This window comes from Saimiri boliviensis, chromosome 1, assembly GCF_048565385.1.
Source record: "Saimiri boliviensis isolate mSaiBol1 chromosome 1, mSaiBol1.pri, whole genome shotgun sequence".
NCBI classification, from domain to species: Eukaryota; Metazoa; Chordata; class Mammalia; order Primates; family Cebidae; genus Saimiri; species Saimiri boliviensis.
The window spans coordinates 103,137,938-103,160,363 of NC_133449.1; the positions used below are offsets into that span (position 1 = coordinate 103,137,938).

The 22,426-nt window shown below is 42.5% G+C and overlaps 1 protein-coding gene across 6 annotated transcripts in view; it reads right to left on the reverse strand.

The window, feature by feature from the left end:
* The window catches only part of TANGO6 (transport and golgi organization 6 homolog), a 127,953-nt gene that overhangs the window by 59,389 nt on the left and 46,138 nt on the right, over positions 1 to 22,426 (reverse strand). For all 6 annotated transcript variants that reach the window (XM_074401509.1, XM_074401499.1, XM_074401490.1 and 3 more), the window contains 2 exons: positions 7,274 to 7,386; positions 4,961 to 5,137 (listed from right to left, as the gene is read on the reverse strand). In XM_074401509.1, coding sequence (XP_074257610.1) covers positions 4,961 to 5,137; positions 7,274 to 7,386 — 290 coding nt within the window. The remainder of the gene's footprint in view (positions 1 to 4,960; positions 5,138 to 7,273; positions 7,387 to 22,426) is intronic.

Below are 22,426 nucleotides of genomic sequence, written 5' to 3' on the forward strand. Positions count from 1 at the left end.
TCAGCTCACTGCAACCTCCATCTCCTGGGTTCAAACAGTTCTCCTGCCTCAGCTTCCTGAGTAGCTAGTACCACAGATGCACACCTCCATGCCTGGCTAATTTTTTGTATTTTAGTAGAGATGGGGTTTCACCCTGTTGCCCAGGCTGGTTTCAAACCCCTGAGCTCAGGCAATCCACCCACCTCGGCCTCCCAAAGTGTTAGGATTACAGGTGTGAGCCACTGCACCCGGCAGATCTCATTTCTAAAAAAAAAAAAAGCTGGATGTTGAAGAATTACTATTATTTCATAAGTTGCAAAAGCAAGGAGGAAGCCGGGCGCGGTGGCTCAAGCCTGTAATCCCAGCACTTTGGGAGGCCGAGGCGGGTGGATCACAAGGTCAAGAGATCGAGACCATCCTGGTCAACACGGTGAAACCCCGTCTCTACTAAAAATACAAAAAACTAGCTGGGCATGGTGGCGCCTGCCTGTAATCCCAGCTACTCAGGAGGCTGAGGCAGGAGAATTGCCTGAACCCAGGAGGCGGAGGTTGCGGTGAGCCGAGATCGCACCATTGCACTCCAGCCTGGGTAACAAGAGCGAAACTCCGTCTCAAAAAAAAAAAAAAAAAAAAAAAAGCAAGGAGGAATTAAAGTATAAGTTACATGCAGATATTCTGGGTCCTGAGGAAAAACAAAGAACGAGACGGCTACAAAGTAAGGCTAGATCACAGAGGGCCAAAAAAAAAAAAAAAAAAAAAAAGGAAAAAAAAAATCACAAAGGGCCTTAGATGTCATTCAAAGGAACTCTGACTTTTTAATTGTATTTTAATTTTTCCTGGCAGCTTTAATTTTTTTTTTTTAAAGGAACTCTGACTTTTTTCTGATGAGCCACTGAAGAGTTATGGGCAGCAGAAGACATGATCATCATGGGAAGACATGTAGTCAACCTCAACTGAAACGAACCAATTAGCTGAAACAGGAAAATGCATAAAGGTTCGGAAAAATGAGTAGGTTGAATGTGATTGCCAAGGCCAGGGTGGTCTTACAAAATCTGCCTATACCAGTGCTATGATTACTGCAAAAATTTCAAGGTTTGTTTGCTTGTTTTGAGACAGGGTCTCACTTGTTGCCTAGGCTGGAGTGCAGTGGTTCGTTCATGGCTCACTGCAGCCTCAACCTCCAAGGCTGAGGCAATCCTCCCACTTCAGCCTCCCAAGCAACTGGGACTACAGAGGTGCATTATCATGACCAACTAATTTTTGTATTTTTTTGTAGAGACTAGGTTCTGACATATTGCCCAGGCTGGTCAAGAAATTTTTGTACTTTCTCATGAGGTGCTATGGCTTTTAGTTTTTAATTCTTCCGACAGGTGAAGAGACCGAGATACTATGTGTGTATATATATATATGTACATATATATATGTATATATATGTATATGTATATATATATGTATATATGTATATGTATACATATATATGATAAATATATATATATACACATATACACACATACACATACACACTTTTTCACTTTTTTTTTTTTTTTTTAAAGAAATGGGGTCTTGCTATATTGCCCAGGCTGGTCTTAAACTCCTGGTCTCAAGCAGTCCTTACACCTTGGCCTCCCAAAGTGCTGGAATTACCAGTATGAGCCACTGAAACCAGCCCAAGATACTATATTATTATACCACATCATCATGTAAACAAATACAAAGGCACTGAAGATGTACTAAAAAGCAAAATGCTAATACAATGTGAACAGGAAATAAGACACTGGTTGACTTTTGTTTTCTTCATGTGCTTTTTGTATTATACAAAGAATATGTGTTATTTCTGTGACCAATGAAATAAATTTTTTTCAGGCTAAATTGAGAAAAAAATGACGGATGTTGCCGAGTGAGGTGGCTCAGGCCTGTAATCCCAGCACTTTGGGAGGCTGAGGTAGGTGGATCACAAGGTCAGGAGTTCAACACCAGCCTGGCCAACACAGTGAAACCCCGTCTCTACTAAAAATACAAAAAATAGCTGGGCATGGTGGTGGGTGCTTGTAGTCCCACCTACTTGGGAGGTTGAGGCAGGAGAATTGCTTGAACCCGGGAGGTAGAGCTTACAGTGAGCTGAGATTGTGCCACTGCACTCCATCTTGAATGACAGAGCCAGACTCGGCCTCAAAAACAAAACAAAACAAAAACACAGGACAATTATCTTAAGTACTACTCTTAAAATTTCAACAATAAAAAGTGAATTCCAAACAATTATATTTAATTCCAGAAAAGTAAAAACTCTAGATCTAAAGATCACAAAATCCAAGCTGCTCTTATAGAGTTTCTTTACAGAGTCTTGCTCTGTCCCCCAGGCTGGAGTGCAACCCCCACCTCCCAGGTTCAAGTAACAGTCTTGCCTCAGTCTCCCGAGTAGCTGGGACTACAGGTACCTGCCACCACAACTGGATAATTTTTGTATTTTTAGTAGAGATGGGGTTTAACCATGTTGGCCAGGGTGGTCTTGAACTCTTGACCTCAACTGATCCACCCACCTGGGCCTCCCAAAGTGCTGGGATTACAGGCATGAGCCACTGAACCAGACCCTTTTTTTTTTTTGAGAGTCTCATTCTGTTACCCCAGCTGGAGTGCAGTGATGCAATCCCAGCTCACTGCAACTTCTGCTTCACGGTTCAAGCAATTCTTGTGCCTCAGCCTCACAAGTAGCCAGCACTACAGGCATGAACCACCATGCCTGGCTAATTTTTGTATTTTTGTGGCTTTTTTTTTTTTTTTTTTTTGAGTTGGAGTTTCGCTCTTGTTATCCAGGCTGGAGTGCAATGGCACCATCTCTGCTCACTGCAACCTCCGCCTCCTGGGTTCAAGCAATTCTCCTGCCTCAGCTTCCTGAGTAGCTGGGACTACAGGCGTGCACCACCATGCCCAGCTAATTTTTGTATTTTTAGTAGAGACGGGGTTTCACCATGTTGACCAGAATGGTCTAGATCTCTTGATCTCATGATCCACCCGCCTCGGCCTCCCAAAGTGCTGGCATTACAGGTGTAAGCCACCACGCCAGGCCTTTTTCTTTTTTTTTCAGACGGAGTTTCACTCTTGTTACCCAGGCTGGAGTGCAATTGTGTGATCTCGGCTCACCGCAACCTCCGCCTCCTGGGTTCAAGCAATTCTCCTGCCTCAGCCTCCTGAGTAGCTGGGAACACAGGCACGCACCACCATGTCCAGCTAATTTTTTTGTATTTTTAGTTGAGACAGGGTTTCACCATGTTGACCAGGATGGTCTCGATCTCTTGACCTCGTGATCCACCCGCCTCGGCCTCCCAAAGTGCTTGGATTACAGGCGTGAGCCACTGCGCCTGGCCCTCTTTTTTTTTTTTTTTTTTTTTTAAGACAGAGTCTTGCTCTGTTGCCAGGCACCAGGCTGGAGTGCAGTGGTGCAATCTCAGCTCACTGCAATCTCCGCCTCCTGGGTTCAAGCAATTCTCCTGCCTCAGCCTCCCGAGTAGTTGGGAGTACAGGCGCACACCACTATACCCAGCTAATTTTTTTGTATTTTGTAGTAGAGACAGGGTTTCACCATGTTGGTCAAAATGGTCTCGATCTCTTGACCTCATGATCCACCCACCTTGGCCTCCCAAAGTGCTGGATTACAGGTGTGAGCCACCATGTCTGGCGTAATTTTTGTATTTTTAATAGAGATGGGGTTTCACCATGTTGGCCAGGCTGGTCTGAAACTCCTAACCTCAGGTGATCCACCTGCCTCAGCCTCATAAAGTGCTGGGATTACAGGTGTAAGCCACTGTGCCTGGCCAAAAACATCTTCTTGAGAACTGTTGCTAGGCAGAATGGCAGTTTGAGTTTGTATTGATAATTTTGTTTGCAATCTATGAGTTTTTCTATTTTCCTCAAGTCCATCAAACTGAAGAGGTGTTTTAAAACTATACCAAATTAACTATGAATATATAATATTTCAATACCTCAACACACAGCAGCACTTTGAATGTGATGTGAAATCCAAACAGGATAGCTGTTATCCATTAATATTACATGGATTATGACCAACAGGAATCTGTTGGTCATAATCCATGTAATAATCTGAGGTAATAACATCAGATTATCCAGAAAGTGGAAATAATTTAAAATATACAATTGTTGGCCGGGCGCGGTGGCTCAAGCCTGTAATCCCAGCACTTTGGGAGGCCGAGGTGGGTGGATCACGAGGTCAAGAGATCGAGACCAACGTGGTCAACATGGTGAAACCCCGTCTCTACTAAAAATACAAAAAATTGGCTGGGCATGGTAGCGCGTGCCTGTAATCCCAGCTACTCAGGAGGCTGAGGCAGGAGAATTGCCTGAACCTAGGAGGCGCAGGTTGCAGTGAGCCGAGATTGTGCCATTGCACTCCAGCCTGGGTAACGAGAGCGAAACTCCGTCTCAAAAAAATAAAATAAAATAAAATAAAATAAAATATACAATTGTGAGATGTTGGAGAAATAAATGATCCATTCCACTAATATTTATTAAGTATTTTCTAATCAATACCTATGAGAAATCTCCATCATAAAATTAGCACAAAAGATAGCTATTAGACAATTTCCCTCAGGAATAAGTCTCACTATAAACACACACATATACCATTTTGAGAGTCAGAAAGAGAATTGGATTATTACGGTGTTAAGGGTGAACATGTGTCTGTCCTTTACTTTGATTAACTGGCAAAGATGGTGGAGTAAGTGGGCTTGTTATGATGCAGAGCTGTGAGGCTCCAGTAAACTGCACCAATTATTAGCAGGCACCTTGGAAAAAACCTGGAGGATTAATTAAGGCTCACATTTCATTTAGAGAATATAAACAGCAGGCACCTCAGCAACACGAGTTTCTGGTTTCTTTTCTATCAGCACCCCTTAGTGGTTGAATCACTGAATGGCCTTTTAGGCAAAATTAAATCTGAAGAGAGACAGTAATGGATGGGTGGACTCACCTAATGGCCTCTTTGATGGTAATCATAATGCCACCTTGAGTGGCGACTCTAAACTGACACAGAGAATGGAGAGAGGGCACAGCTTTGTCCAACCCTGCAAATCCTTTCAGGCTGGCAATTGCCTTCTTCCTTTCCAGCTTCCCCAGAATCCATAATAAGATCTCTTGGCAAAGTGACCTGGCAGAAAAAGCAGTTATGAATGAGCTTGTCATCTTACTCCATGCATCTAACAAGCTAACATAAAAAAAGAAAGAAAGGCTGTCAGGTTCCACTGCATTCTAAATGCTGGCACAATTTCCTAGTACTACTGAAATGAAGGAGAGGCAAGTATGCTTCTTGTGAATTTCAGAATGCAAATATCCTGAAATTCAATGACTGACTAATCCTTGGCTCTGGAAGCAACCCTGATATGCCACAAGAGCCCCACGTGATTTCTTTTTCCTTTTTTTTTTTTTTGTAATTCCAAGTGAACTACTGCCTTTGCATCAGGCACTGTCAGAGAAAGTATACACGGATAAAAACCATCTACTCTCAGCAGGACTAATAGCTGGACACCAAGAAGCGGCATATCAACAAAATATCACTGATTCCTCAACCCCTTCAATCTGTGCCAGTCAACTAGGAGAGGAACTAAATCAATGTTCACACGCTCCTCATCAGTCTCTGATGAGAACATGACAGTGCTGTGAGAACTTGGGTTTTAAAACAAAAACAAGAGGTCTGGCGCAGTGGCTAACACCTGTAATCCCAGCATTTTGGGAGGCTGAGGCAGATTAATCATCTGAGGTCAGGTGTTCAATATCAGCCTGGCCAACATGGTAAAACCCCGTCTCTACTAAAAACACAAAAACTGGCCAGAAGCAGTTGCTCATGCCTGTAATCCTAGCACTTTGGAAGGTGGGTCACGACATCAAGAGATTGAGACCATCCTGGCCAACATGGTGAAACCCCATCTCTACTAAAAATACAAAAAATTAGCGGGGTATGGTGGCAGGCACCTGTAATCCCAGCTACTTGGGAGACTGAGGTAGGAGAACTGCTTGAACCTGGGAGGCAGAGGTTGCAATGAACTGAGATCAAGCCATTGCACTCCAGCCTGGGTGACAGAGTGAGACTCTGCTCAAAAAAAAACCACCAAAAAACAAAAAAAACAAAAACCAAAAAAACAAACAAACACAAAACCTAGCCTGGCATGGTGGCAGGTGCCTGTAATCCCAGCTACCCAGGGGGCTGAGGCAGGAAAATCACTTGAACCCAGGGGGCGGAGATCACGCCACTGCCCCCAAGTCTGGGTGACAGAGTGAGACTATGTCTCAAAAAAAAAAAAAAAAAAAACAAAAACAAGAGTTATTTTGTGGACTGTCCCTTGAAACCAAGTTCACAGATGTATAGTCTCCCTCTTCCACTGTATTCTCTCTTGTCATTGCCGTCGTGGCTGCGGGCTACAATGGTGTGCTGACCCAAACTGAAGAGCCGAGAACATTATGTAAGCTTTGAATAGTACAAAAGATGGTGTTTCCTCCACCACTTAGCAATGGTGATAATGATAGCTACCATTTACTGAGCTTACTATTTGCCGGGGACTGTACTAAACACATTAATGCATATTTAGTCTTCACAATAACTCTGTGAAGAAGGTACTATTATTGTATATTGGATTACATGCGGGGATCACCAAACACCAAAAATCATAATTCTGTAGGACTTGACATAGGATAACTATTACCTGGAGGAAGAAACAACATAAATTACTGTAAAAATGGAGCTGATACAAAATGAATGGAGCTAATACTTAAATACTATGACAAAGGAGTATTTTCTGGATGACGAAGAAATCCCTTCTTTCTAAACAACACACTGCATCACCAACACCAAATCCCAGGCTAAATTACAAAGTGCCACATTCGGATCTAGATTTCCCAACTTGTTTTCTAACTCCCCACAAAGTCATTATGATCCATCCCCTATTTCCACCTTCCTAGACAAGTTACTGTAGCATTTCTCACTGATCAAAAAGTGGCAAGTTTATACATGTAAACAGAGATTTTATCTTTGAGATCCAGGACAGAGGCTGAGGAAAGGCATTCTAAAAACTGTATCCAGTGCTCTGGGATCTGCAAAATTCTCTTTCTTTTCTAGATGAGCAAAATAGGAAGAGCCCAGTGCTTTTCTGACTGAAAGAAAATGGTAATTTCAAAGTGGCAAAGTCTTATATTCAAAATAAGAACAAAAACAACATGCAAAAAAGGTGTCACAATTTATAAACAAATAAAATTCTATTTACAAACAAATAAGGGTCTCTTGACTGTTTACCTTATGTGAGATACACTCTGCTTAGTAAAACAGTAGAGAAGAAAAAGAACTCCCAGGACTGGAAGCAGAGAATCCATCAAAACTGTTAAAGGTTCATTCCCAACCACGTACACCTAGGGAAAAGGAAATGGTGAAGAATAATCCCATGACTGCCTGGCCAGAGCAATGAGAATCACATACCAGACACCTAGCAGGGCTCAGTGTCTTTTTTTTCGAGAGGGAGTTTCACTCTTGTTGCCAAGGCTGGAGTGCAATGGTATGATCTCGGCTCACTGCAACCTCTGCCTCCCAGGTTCAAGCAATTTTCCTGCCTCAGCCTCCCAAGTAGCTGGGATTATAGGCATGTGCCATCAAGCCCAGCTAATTTTTCTATTTTTAGTAAAGACGAGGTTTCACCATGTTAGCCAGGCTGGTCTCGAACTCCTGACCCTGTGATCCTCCCACCTCAGCCTCCCAAAGTGCTGAGATTACAGGTGTGAGCCACCATGCCTGGCCAGGGCTCAGTGTCTTAAGCAATATCTCACCCTAATCATACTATTTTAGCTCCAAGGATATGCTGAGATATGGCAATGAAACCATTTGAGTTTGGTAGACAGGCTAAAACAAGAGAGGGAACTGGAGCAGCAGCATTTCATGTGTGCAGTCTCTAGAACTGCCTAGAATGGGTCAACCAACCCATTTTCTGACCTCTTCCTTTCCTACTTTTGACTATGTCTGAGTTTCCTAATCTGCCTATTGTTTAATTATTTGATAACTGGCCTTCTGCTGAAGACCCTGCTATTAGAAACAAGTAATTACTACCAAAGGGAAAAACTTAAAACTAGATTTGAAAAATCAAACAAAACCAAACCCAAAACATTTCTTTTTTTTTTTTTTTTTTTTGAGATGGAGTTTCACTCTTGTTACCCAGGCTGGAGTGCAATGGCACGATCTCGGCTCACCGCAACCTCTGCCTCCTGGGTTCAAGCAATTCTCCTGCCTCAGCCTCCTGAGTAGCTGGGATTACAGGCACACGCCACCATGCCCAGCTTATTTTTTTGTATTTTTAGTAGAGACGGGGTTTCACCATGTTGACCAGGATGGTCTCGATCTCTTGACCTCGTGATCCACCCACCTCGGCCTCCCAAAGTGCTGGGATTACAGGCTTGAGCCACCGCGCCCGGCCCCAAAACATTTCTTACTCGAGATTCATCACTCTTAAGATGTGACCAACACATGGACATGTCCTATTCTCCCTAATTCTACAAATGTTCAAAGAAATTATACTGTAGAGCTGGGCACAATGACTCATGTCTGCAATCCCAGCATTTCTGGAAGTCATGGAGGGAGGATTATTTGAGGCCAGGAGTTCAAGCCCAGCTGTGCAACAGAGCAAGACCCCATCCCTACAAAAAAAATTTAAAAATTAGCCAGGTGTGATAGTGCACGCCTACAGTCCCAACTACTTGGGAGGCTGAGGCAGGAAGATCATTTGAGCCCAGGAATTCAAAGCTGCAATAAGCTATGATTATGCTACTGCCCTCCAGCCTGGGTGGCAGAGCAAGACCCTGTCTCTTAAAAAAAAGAAAAGTGGCTGGGCACGGTGGCTCATGCCTGTAATTCCAGCACATTGGGAGGCCAAGGTGGGTGGATCACCTAAGGTTGGGAGATCGAGACCAGCCTAACCGACATGGAGAAATCCCATCTCTACAAAAAAAAAAAAAAAGAAAGAAAGAAAGAAAAAAAAAAAGTAATTGCACTGTTCACCTAGATCTGTACTGGCTCTACACAGTTAAGTGTGTGAGATGTTGACTATGAAAAGAATTTAAAAAAAAAAGACAAGTGTGTGCGGATGGTGACTTTTTTTTTTTTTAATAGAGATTTGGTTCACAGCCAAAGATGGTGACTTTTATTAACAATCATAATGTTGCATATTTTAGTTGTACCTTTCAATAAGGCCAGCACAAATGCACTGAATTCAACAAACTTTTACTGAACACTCACTGAGTCCAAAGTACAGTTCTAGGTATGGTAGTAAATATAAAAATCAGTAAGGGTCATTATCTTCATATTGCTTGTAACATATGAGAAGACTAAAACAAGTAAACATATTATTTTTATTATTATTTAAGATGTGGTCTCTCTCACCCAGGCTAGAATGTAGTGGTGAAATCATAGCTCACTGCAGTCTCGATCTCTAAGCTCAAGCAATAGTCCCATTTCAGCCTCCTGGATAGCTGGGACCAAAGGCACACACCACCATGCACAACTAGTTTTTTGTATTTTTAGTAGAGATGGGGTTTTGGCATGTTGCCTGGGCTGGTCTCGAACTCCTGGGCTCAAGCAATCCTCCTGCCTTGTCCTCCCACAGTGCTGGCATTACAAGCACCAGCCACTGCATCCAGCCAAGTAAACCAATAATAACGATAAAGCAGATAACTGAAAGTATCTTAAGAAGTGCAAAAACATTATTCAAAACGCCAATTAAACACAATAGGATTTCAAAATGTAATTCTGTTATAATAAGTTAATTACAACCTGATAGTATGGACAGTGACAATGGTAAAAAGAGAAAGACAAGGAGCTGACAATGATTATGCTCATGGTGTATGTTCCAGGACCTACAATAGGTTTTTATCTTCCAAGTACTATGCTAGATTCTTTAAAGAGTTAGCTTGTTAAAATTATAACAGTCTCACGAAGTCAGAATTAACAGCCCTATTTTGAGGGTGAAGGGGGCCCAGTGAGATGGCTCACACCTGTAATCTCCATACTTAGCGATGCCAAGGAGGGAGGATCACTTGAGCCCAGGAGTTTGAGAACAGCCTAGGCAACACGGTGAGACCCCATCTCTATTAAAAATAAATAAAATAAAATAAAGGTGAGGGAAGGGAAGCTTAAAGAGGCCCTTATTTATAGAAAGAGTATTGAAATAGGAATCAATGTTGTTCATAAGAAACTAAAGATCATGGAGGCACTTTCACGAGCTGGAAAAAAATCTCTGTGCTTTCCCAGCGAATCCTGTCTCTTTAAAATCAGTACTAATTTTTCACATCCCTTAAGCCCCTGACTCCTCTCTGGAGTCTGTTAGCCAAGGAACCAGCTTCCTGTGCATGATCTAATCTCCATAAGCCCAACTAAATGAAGCACTGTGTACAGCAGCATTCAGAAGTCATGTGCAGGCCCAATGATGATATCACCAATTACAAGAGGCAAAAGAAGAGATTCCCCAGATAACGTAAGGACTTATTGTTCAGCTTTGGATCCTGTGTTCTCAGAGGTAATCTCCGTGGAGCCATCCTTCCTTACCAGGATTTTTTGTACAAAATAAATAAATAAATAAACCCCAAAACAACAACCAAAAAAAAAAAAAAAACAAATGGAGTTAAGTCTTCATTATTTACTGGCTTGATAGGGCGAAAGCACCCCAAACTTTAACATGAACTCAATTGAGCACACTCCTTAGGGGTAAGAGTTGTTGTTGATAAACTCCTCTAACTTGGCCAGAGGCTGTGCCCCATGCCTATAATCCCAGCACTTTGGGAGGCCATGGTGGGTGGGTCACCTGAGGTCAGGAGTTTGACACCAGCCTGACCAACGTGGTGAAACCCTGTCTCTACTAACAAAACAAAGTTAGCTGTGCGTGGTGGCACAGCTGTAATCCAAGCTACTTGAGAGGCTGAGGCAGGAGAATTGCTTGAACCCAGGAGGTGGAAGTTGCAGTGAGCAGAGATCACGCCATTGCACTCCAGCCTGGGCAACAAGAATGAAACACTGTCTCAAAAAAAAAAAAAAAAAAAAAAAAAAAAAAAAAATTCCGGTAGTTTTTTCTTTGCTTCTTCCTTACACTTTTCTTTTTCTTTTTTTTTTTTTTTTTGAGACGGAGCTTCGCTCTTCTTACCCAGGCTGGAGTGCAATGGCACAATCTCGGCTCACCGCAACCTCCGCTTCCTGGGTTCAGGCAATTCTCCTGCCTCAGCCTCCTGAGTAGCTGGGATTACAGGCACGCACCACCATGCCCAGCTAATTTTTTTTGTATTTTTAGTAGAGACAGGGTTTCACCATGTTGACCAGGATGGTCTCGATCTCTTGACCTTGTGATCCACCCGCCTCGGCCTCCCAAAGTGCTGGGATTAGAGGCTTGAGTCACCGCGCCCGGCCCCCTTACACTTTTATCTTCTTACAAGGAACAAGTACTACTTTTATATTTAGAAAGTAACGTACAGCTATTTATACATATATATTATTTATTTTTATATAAAGGTTCAACAAATGTGTACTGAGTGCCATTTTTGTGCTAGCACACTTGCAGCTCTGCAGATATGGTGCTGAACAATGTATCTGCTTCAAGGAGCTAATATTCTAATTGGAAAGACAGGCAAGAAACGACTATATAATACCAAGTAGTGACAAGTGCTAGGCAGAAAGTAGAGCAGGTTAAATGGATAGTGATGAGTGCACGCCTGTAATCCCAGCTACTCAGGATGCTGAGGCAGGACAATCACTTGAACCCAGGAGACAGAGGTTGTAGTGAGTCAAGATCACACCATGGCATTCCAGCCTGGGCAACAGAGCAAGAAGCTGTCTCAAAAAAATAGAATAACCCTTATCAATTTACCAACTAGCATCTATCAAGTTCACAGAAACAGAGAAATAGGACTTTTTTTTTTCTTAGTGAAAAGACTTAGAATTATGGTTTCCTTTTGGTTCAATCTGATAAATAAATGTTTTCTACGTATCTCTTTTATTCGTATCATTTTTTTTTAGATGGAGTCTCACTCTGTCACCCAGGCTGGAGTGCAGGTGGCATGATCTCAGCTCACTGCAACCTCAACCTCCCAAGTAGCTGGGACTACAGGCATGTGCCACCATGCCTGGCTAATTTTAGTAGAGACGAAGTTTCATCATGTTGGCCAGGCTGGTACAGTATCTTAAAGAATGTCAACGGCCTTTCCTTGATACATACACAATTGTCACCTACTTTCCAACACTAATAGTAAATTTCTTCTGTACTGAGCTAAAATCTAACTCCCTTTAAACTTCCCTGATGGAAGTACACGTATCATTTACAAGTTTTGGGCTGGGTGCAATGGCTCATGCCTAAAATCCCAGCACTTTGAGGCTGAGATGGGAAGATCCTTTGTGCCCAGGAGTTCAAGACCAGCCTGGGCAACATAGCAAGACCCTCATCTTTACAAAAAGCAAAAATTAGCTGGGCAAGGTGGTGCACGCCTGTACACCCAGCTACTCAGGAGGCTGAGGCAAGAGGATCTCCTGAGCCCAGGAGTTTGAGGCTGCAGTGAGCCATTGTACTCTAGCCCAAGCAACAGAGCAAGATTCTGCCTCTAAAAAATTAATTAAAATAAAAAATAAAAGTTTTGGGCTGAGTGTAGTGGCTCATATCTGTAACCCCACCACTTAGGGAGGCTGAGGAGGGAGGATCACTTGAGTACCAGAGTTTGAGACCAGCCTGACCAACATGATGAAACCCTATCTCTACTAAAAATACAAAAATTAGCCACGTGTGGTGGGGTGGGCCTGTAATTCCAGGTACTTGAGAGGCTGAGACAGGAGAATCATTGCTTGAACCCAGGAGGTGGAGCTTGCAGTGAGCTGAGATCACAGCTACTGCACTCCAGCCTGGGTGACAGAATGAGACACTGTCTCAAATAAGTAAAATAAAAATTAAATAAAAAGTTTTAGACTAGTCATCTGAAAATAAAAATCAATAATCAAAATCAGTTTCACAAAACTGTATATAATTCACATTTAAAAATAATAAAAATACATAATTTTTAATTTTATCTGCCTTAAGCACTGCTATGCAATGACCAGACTGATTTTGGAGACGAAAGATATGCAATGGTGCTTATTAAACTGACCCAGCTCAAATTCCACCTCCTCCGTAATAAGCCTGTCATATATTTTACTCTTCCACTGTTCATTCATTCACTCATTCATTTTTTTTTGGTATTATTTCTACTTAACTACCTATGATAAAAATGCTCCTAAGAAGTGTATCACTGAAAGTTTCCTTTTATTTTTTTTTTGAGGTGGCGTCTCACTCTCTTGTCAGGCTGGAGTGCAATGGCACAATCTCGGCTCACTGCAACCTCGCCTCCTGGGTTCAAGCGATTCTCCTACCTCATCCCGAGTAGCCAGGACCACAGGCATGCGCCACCACACTCAGCTAATTTTTGTATTTTTAGTAGAGATGGGGTTTCACCATGTTGGCCAGGATGGCCTCGATCTCTTGATCCGCCTGCCTCAGGCTCCCAAAGTGTTGGGATTACAGGCGTGAGCCACTGTGCCTGGCCAAAGTTTCCTTTTTCAGCAGTATAACGGCAGAGTATGTCTCAAATAGAGTTATTTATAAATATTTCCACTGCCTTCAAGGAACTCCTAGTCAGGTAGACAGAGTTACAGCAGTGTGTGGGCCATAGCTAAGATCATCCTACCATTTATTGCAGAGGAGCCCTCTAAGCTTAGATGAAGGATCTAAGTGGACTTCTCTGAGTCTGCTTCCTTTCGTGTAAAACAAGGTTGGATGAATGGAGCTGTAAGGCCTCTTTTGTATCTCATCTATGATTCTCTGACTTGACTGCAAGTTTGCTCATATCCTTCACTCCTTTTGGCACCTCAATCATTAAGAGGTGAAACTAGTTGAAAACAATTAACCACCACTCAAAAAAAAAAAAAAAAAATCCAAAACAACTGAAGCTTCAACATGACCAGATGTAACAAGTTTCTAACCCTGCCTCATATGCTTTCTGTTATGCTATCAGTCCTGAAGTTAGCCCTTTAAAGGTGAAATTGTGTTCAGTTGAAAGGTTTTCTGGTTAGGTTACTCTAGGTATTTCTACAACTAGGGATCCCCAAACAAAATACCAAGATATGGGAAAGCTGAAGCAGTGAAGGGGGAGACTCTGAAGGTAGCTTTTCAATTGTGTGGTATGATAAAAGCCTCTCTAGGGGTAAGCGAAAGGATGATTGGAAAAAAGGGTGAACCTGGCCAGGCGCAGTGGCTCATGCCTGTAATCCCCACATTTTGGAAGGCCGCCTCAGGTAAGGGGTTCAAGACCAGCCTGGCCAACATGGTGAAACCCCATCTCTACTAAAAATACAAAAACTTAGCAGGGTGTGGTGGTGGCGTCTCCTCCTGGTGGAGCCTCCCAGCTACTCGGGAGGCTCAGGCAGGAGAATCCCTTGAACCTGGAAGGCAGAGGTTGCAGTGAGCTAGGATTGCGCCACTACACTCCAGCCTGGGCAACAGAGAGACTTCGTCTCAAGAAACAAAAAAACAAAACAAAAAAGGTTGAACCTCCACTTACCTGTGGCTTTTCAAATATAACATGTAGGAAGAGCTGAAGGGCAAAGTCAGGGGCCAATGTAGATCAATGAAGACAGATTAGACAAGGATACAAACTGGTACCAACAACCCCAGTGGCAGTCTGGGGATTTCCACATTCCTTTCTGACTGTACCTCAGCCAGCTATGATATGAGGTGTCTACGGTTAAGCCTTACAATCCTTCATCTAAGCTTAGAGGGCTGCTCTGCAATAAGTGGTAGGATGATCTTAGCTATGGCCCACACACTACTGTAACTCTGTCTACCTGACTAGGAGTTCCTTGAAGGCAGCAGTTAGCTCTTAATCATTTGTGTATTTGTAAGTGTCTGGCAAAGTGTCTGGCTTTCATTAAATACTTAATAAATGTTTTGTGACTTGAATCAAAGAATAAATGAACAAAGCAGGCTCCTGTTTATTTTCTCAAAAGCTCTATTTTTGGGGGGAAGTTACAATGCCCTATGCATTTCCTTTTTCTTTCCCTTTCTCCTTACCTTCCTCCCATCCTTCCTTTCTCCCTTCGTCCCTCGCTCCCTCCTTGCCTCTTTCTTCCCTCTTTCCTTTCCCTCCCTCCTTCCCTTTTCCATTCCTTTTCCTCCCTCTTCCCGGCTTGCCTTTCACATTTCCTTCTCCCTCCCTCCTTCCCTTTTCCATTCCTTTTCCTCCCTCTTCCCGGCTTGCCTTTCACATTTCCTTCTCCCTCCCTTCCTCTCTTCCTTCCTTTCTTAAGCTGTAGCTAGAGGCAATTCCATCAGTGCTAATTAACAGCAGAATCAAAGAACTTCAGGCCTGGAAGGGGAGAGCAGACTGAGCAAAGCTGGACTTTAGGCTTGTACAGCATCTAACTTCCATATCTGGAGGATGGAATTTTTGAAGGATTAGCTAAAAAATTTAAAAGAGAAAGACAGAGCCGGGCGCGGTGGCTCAAGCCTGTAATCCCAGCACTTTGGGAGGCCGAGACGGGTGGATCACGAGGTCAAGAGATCGAGACCATCCTGGTCAACATGGTGAAACCCCATCTCTACTAAAAATACAAAAAATTAGCTGGGCATGGTGGCGCGTGCCTGTAATCCCAGCTACTCAGGAGGCTGAGGCAGGAGAATTGCTTGAACCCAGGAGGCGAAGGTTGCGGTGAGCCAAGATCGCACCATTGCACTCCAGCCTGGGTAACAAGACTGAAACTCCGTCTTTAAAAAAAAAAAAAAAAAAAAAAAAAAAGAGAAAGAAAGAAAAAACTGGGTGGAATCAAAATGGTAAACAACAACAACAACAACAAAACCACATTAAGAATAAACGTGTTTCTATTTCAAGGCAAACAAAACAAAACCACCACCACCACCACCACCACCACCCCAGGTAGAAGGGATTCTCCTGCCTCAGTTTCTGAAGTAGCTGGGACTACAGGCACCTGCAACCACACCCGGCTAATTTTTGTATTTTTAATAGAGATGAGGTTTCACCATGTTGGCCAAGCTGATCTTCAACTCCTGACCTCAAGTGATCCAACCACCCCGCTCAGCCTACCAAAAATCTTTGTGGTTCCTCCCCACCTCGCCTCCAGATGCAGTCTTGCTCTGTTGCTCAGGCTGGAGTGCACTGGTGCAATCTCAGCTCCCTGCAACCTCTGCCTCCCAGGTTCAAGTAATTCTCCTGCCTCAGCCTCCCGAGTAGCTGGGATTAGAAACACCTGCCACCATGCCTGGCTCTTTTTTTTTCTTTTTTTGGTAGTAGAGACAGGGTTTTGCCATGCTGGCCAGGCTGTTCTTGAACTCCTGACCTCAGGTGATTCACCTGCCTTGGCCTCCCAAAGTGCTTGGATTATTGGTGTGAACCACTGCACCCAGCCTAATTTTTGTATTTTCAGTAGAGACAGGGTTTCACCATATTGGCCAGGCAGGTCTTGAACTACTGACCTCAAGTGATCCACCCACCTTGGCCTCCCAAAGTGCTGGGATTACAGGCGTGAGCCACCGTACCCGGCCACGTGCTCCATTTCTCATTTCATAAACTTCCATAACACTGCTAAGCATGTCCCTTAGAGACTACTGCAGAGTAGTTGAAAGAGCACAGAGAAGTCAGTAGTCAGGAAATTTGGGTGTGAATTTTGTCTCTGTCACCTTTGTGACTGCCCCAAATTACATATTAAATGAGTGAATATGGATAAGATATTTAAATCTCTCTTAGTCTCCATTTGCTCATTTATAATGTAGGCATCAAGCTTTTGGCATAAGGACCAATTAAGATAACTTATGTTAAATGATTTTGTGAAATACATACTCCATACAAATGTTAGATTTCTTCCTGAATGTTTTATATTTTTGATGCTATTGTGAATGGAAATATTTTCTTAACTTATGGGCTTATCTTTTACAGGGATATACATGTGTGGGAATACAAACATGACGGGCCTATTCGGAATCAAGCGACTGAATCCTAACACTGAAATTCAGTACAGGCTGGAACTTGATTTTACACCTCCTAAAGATTAAACTAGTCAAATACAGCCTTCTAAAACATTACAGTGATCTTTTTGATAGTAGTGTTCCAGAACTTCTAATGCACTTGCTGAGTGTAATTAAGACTTGTGAGAGGAAAAAGAACAAGGCAAGTTACCTAATATAGCAAGTATTTTGCACTGTGCATGCTTTCAGAACATATTGCATAAGATCGTCTTTTTAAAAAACAAGTTTCCCAGAACCAAAAGAGAACTGACAGTTTTTTGAGCACTTATGTGCTACAATATGCCATGAACCCACCAAGTTACCTTATTTCATCCCCACAACTCAAGTGTTAAATGAGTCACCTAAAGTCACATGGACAGTCAACTTTGGAGACAGATTCCAACCTAGGTCTGGCTGGCTCAAAGGTGCTAAACCATACCACAGAGTCTGAACCAAAGCACTTAGAAGAGCTAACATTTGCAATTCCCACAACCTTGAAGGATACTTCTTTTGATCTTTTCCTTGTAATTCAAGGTCACAGTTCAATTACACATGGACACTTCCAGAAAGAATGATTGCCAGTGGAGGAACCAAGGTTAGATGGAGACTAACTTTTCACTAAAAAGTTTTTTGTCCTTCTTAAATTTGTACCATGTGCAAACATGATCTTTTCTAAACACAGAAAAGGAGAGTGAAAGAGAAGGAAAGTTTGGTCCCTGGACCTGCTGCCACTCCCCTGCTGTATGGTTTGGAACAGATCACTTCACGAAATCTTTTGGATTTTATTTTCTTTACTACAAAATGAGGGGTTAATTTGTCAACACTCCTAGACTACACAACTCCAAAAGTGAACCCCAATGTAAACTATGGACTTGGGATGATACCGAGGCATTAATGTGGGTTCATCAATTGTAACAAATGTACCAAGCTGTCTGGAGACAGATATATGGGAACTCCCTATACTTTCCACTTAATTTTTCTGTAAACCTAAAACTACTCTTAAAAAATAAAGTCTATTGGCCAGGTGTGGTGGCTCATATCTGTAATCCCAGCATTTCTGGAGGCTGACGTACATCACCTGAAATCAGGAGTTCAAGACCAACCCGGCCAACATGGCGAAGACCTGCCTCTACTAAAAATACAAAAATTAGCCGGATGTGGTGGCACACGCCTGTAATCCCAGCAGTAATTCCAGCTACTCAGAGGCTGAGGCAGGAGAATCACTTGAACCCAGGAGGCAGAGGCTGCAATAAGCTGAGATCGTACCACTGCATTCCAGCCTGAGCGACAGAGCAAAACTCCATCTCAAAAAATAATAATAAAGTCTATTTAAAAAGTGAGAGGTTATACTAAATTATTTCTGAAGTTCCTTCCAGTTCTAAGATTCTATTATTCTAATTTACTCTGCAAATCTAATTAAAAATTCAGAAAGAGGAGTCAAATATCCAATCTGACAGAATAACTGTAATTAGAAATTCATTAAGATTAGATGGAGAAAAGACTTGGATAATGAAAGTCAAGATTCCCTGAATCTGGAAACAGAGAGACAAAATGGAAATGAGAATGTAGAAAATAAACTAATTTAGTGCCCCCTAGTCTTTCCTACCCTAACATTTCAAGAGTGTCAGGCAAGTACTGTGAAGAATACTAAAAGGAAACATTTTCCCCATTTCAGAATCTCGCCAGTCCTCTTAAGAACAAAAAAATGTCCAAATAAGGAATTCTAACTCTCTTATATTGTCCTACCTAGAACCGATCTCTGTGCAATCTAGGCCTCCCTTCACCTCGAGGCATAGAAATACCCTATTAATCCTTCTCATACAAGGGAGGACAAAAGAATTTAAGCATTCTAGGGATCAGGCCTAAGGCATTCAGAGCAGGAGAGAATGGGGAACCTCCCGACTAAAATGTTTTGAGCTGCGTATCTCCTTTATGTCTTAGATAATTTTACCAGATATAAGGTACATATATAGAAGTAAGAGTCATTTATGCACATAAAGTACAGGTGGCTATGCCAAGTTTTCAATTCAATTCAGTACCTATGTATGCACCTACATGTGGAGAACCTTCCATCTGGCCCTCCAGAGCTATTAGAACCACCTGCTCTACTCCCTGCTGGAGTGAAGGATGCAAGAGTAAAAAGGCCTCCCCCATAACTGTTCCCACCATACAATTTTCAAAGAGTTGAGGCCACCATGCCAGGCTAATTTTTTTTGTATTTTTAATAGAGACGAGGTTTCACCATGTTGGCCAGGCTGGTCTTGAACACCTGACCTCAAGTGATCTGTCAGCCTCGGCCTCCCAAAGTGCTGGGATTACAGGCTTAAGCCACTGTGCCCGACCCTAGGAGGAACTATTTCTAACATGAAATCCCTGCCTTTTTTAAACAAAGTATACTGAACATACCGGCCCCAACAAACTTTGCTTTTCAAATTTTTATGCCCTTTTTGAGTAGTTTTTTGGTGTTCTTTCTTGTTTCTCTCTGCTGGCATTCTCTTATCATTGTGCCTTATTTAGTCTAACTTCTATTTTTTAACTTTGAATTCTGCTATGATCAGAAAAATCAGATAAGCTCCAGTCTGATCAGCATAGTGTGTAAAGGTGACACGGGCTGCTCTGCAGCTAGCGCACAGCCTCTGGGGTGGCCACTGACTGGGTGGGTGGTAGCAATGATGGCCCTGACAGGAGCTGTCAAGGTGAAAATGCCAAGTGAGGTACCAAGATAAAATAGACCCACACTCCAAAGGAAGACACCAAACTCAGATGAGAACAGATTGGGGATTATAAAAACTGCTCTTCCAGAAAGAGGGGAGAGAAGGATCAAACGTATGAAAGGGCTGAGCATGGTGGCTCATGCCTATAATCTCAGCACTTTGGGAGGCCGAGGCAGGCAGATCACCTAAGGTCAGGAGTTGGAGACCAGCCTGGGCAATACAGCAAAACCCCGTCTCTACTAAAGATACAAAAACTACCCAGGTGTGGTAGCTGGTGCCTGTAATCCCAGCTTCTTGGGAGGCTGAGGCAAGGAATCACTTGAATCTGGGAGAAGAGGTTGCAGTGAACTGAGGTGGTACCACTGCACTCCAGCCTGGGTGACAGGGCAAGACTCCATCTCAAAAAATATAAAACAATTACGGGCGGGGCACAGTGGCTCACACCTGTAATCCCAGCACTTTGGGAGGCCGGAGCAGGTAGATCACCTGAAGTTGGGAGTTTGAGACCAGCCTGGCCAAGATGGTGAAACCCCGTTTCTATTAAAAGATACAAAAAATTACCTGGGTGTGGTGGCAGGTGCCTGTAATCTGAGCTACTGGGGAGGCTGAGGCAGGAGAATTGCTTAAACCTGGGAGGTGGAGGTTGCAGTGAGCAGAGACTGCGTCATTGCACTCCAGCTTAGGCAACAAGAGCAAAACTCTGTTTCCAAAAAAAAAAAAAAAAAAGTATGGAGAGACAGATGAGTGAGGAGGATTTCTCTGGAGTGAGCTGTTTGTAAAGCCAGGAGCCCATCCCTCAACTCATCAATAATGAAAACACAATAACCCAACTTAAAAACAGACATAAATTAGCTGGGTGTGGTAGCACCTGCCTGTAATCCAAGTTACATGAGGTAGTAAAATCGATTCAACCTGGGAGGCAGAGGTTGTTGCAGTGAGCTGAGATCACACCACTGCATTCTGGCCTGGGAGACAGAGCAAGACTCCATCTCAGAAAAAAAAAAAAAAAAAAAATGGACAAAGGGTCTTAATAGACATTTCTTCAAAGACATGAAAATAGGAATAAGCACTTGAAAAGCTGTTCAATATCATTAGTCATTAGGAAACATAAATCAAAAGGACAACGAGATACTACTTTATTCCCACTAGGAGGACTATAATAAAAAAGGCAAGACAGGTAACACGTTTTTGGTCAGATGTAGAGAAAATGGAGCTCTCATATATTGCTGGTGGGAATGTAGATGGTGTAGCTGCTTCAGAAAAGTTTGGCAGGTCCTCAAAAGGTTAAACATACAGTTACAATATGATCCAGCATTCCACTCCAAGGTGTAAGTAGGCAAAAGAAATGATAACGTAGGTTCACACAGAAACTAATTGTGTTAGCTGGGCATAGTGGTGCGTGCCTGTAATCCCAGCTACTCAGGAGGCTGAGGCAGGAGAATTGCCTGAACCCAGGAGGCGGAGGTTGCGGTGAGCAGAGATCGCGCCATTGCACTCCAGCCTGGGTAACAAGAGTGAAACTCCGTCTCAAAAAAAAAAAAAAAAAAAAAGAAAAGAAAAACTAATTGTGTACACCAATGTTTATAGCAGCATTATTCATAAAAGTCAAATGGTGAAAATGACCCAAATATCCATCAACGGACGAATGGATAAGTAAAATGTGGTATATCCATATAACAGCATAGTTTTTGGCAATAAAAAGGACTGAAGTACTGCTTCATACTGCAATACAAATGAACCTTAAAAACATCATGTTCCAGTGCAGTGGTATTTACAATTAATTAATCACAACCAGTTACAGATTTCTTTGATCCTTTTCTACTCTTACTGCTTCACCTGACTAGACCTGAAAGAAGCCAATCACAAAAGACCATCAATTGTATGATTTCATTGATATGAAATGTCCAAATAGGCAAATCTATAGGGACAGAAAATAGATTAGTGGTTGCCTAAGGCTACGAGCAGAGTAGGAGAATGGAGGATGACAGCTAACAAATATGGGTTTCTTTTTAAGGGGAACAAAAATATTCTAAAATTAGACTGACGATGGTTGCAAAACTCTATGAACATACTAAAAAACACAGCTGTACACTTGAAATGAGTGGACTGTATGTTACATGAATTTTTATCTTAATAAATCTGTTAAAAAGAAAGAGAGAGAGAGAGACAGACAGACAGACAGACAGACAGCTGGAAATGTTCCCAAATGCTTGTCTAAAATTAAACACTCTCTTGCTATCCTCCATGTTTCCTAGTGAGCTGCTGGATCAATTTACCCATCCACAATATTTTCCTTATTTCCTGCCTTTGAGCTGTACCCTATAATTTAATATTAGCAGAAAGTTAATAGAGACAACACATCCTTTGTTGTTAAATTTTACCCAGTGTTTACCATTTTCCTCCAACATACACATTTCCTGTTTTTCCACTGCAGCTGGGCTGCCAAAACCTTGCAGAGAGAATAATTACCCCTCCACCCCTATTGGTTTCACGACAGTCCCAATTCTTGGTGCATAATCAAGTGTCTACAGAAAACTAATGGTTTGCTTGCCTCTCCATGAGGCTTTAAATTCACCAAACTGTTGACCAAAATATGCAGGTTTCCTCCCTCCTTTTTGGGGACCAAGGATAGGAGAAATGGCAGGATTCATCATTTCCAGATCTCTCTATTTT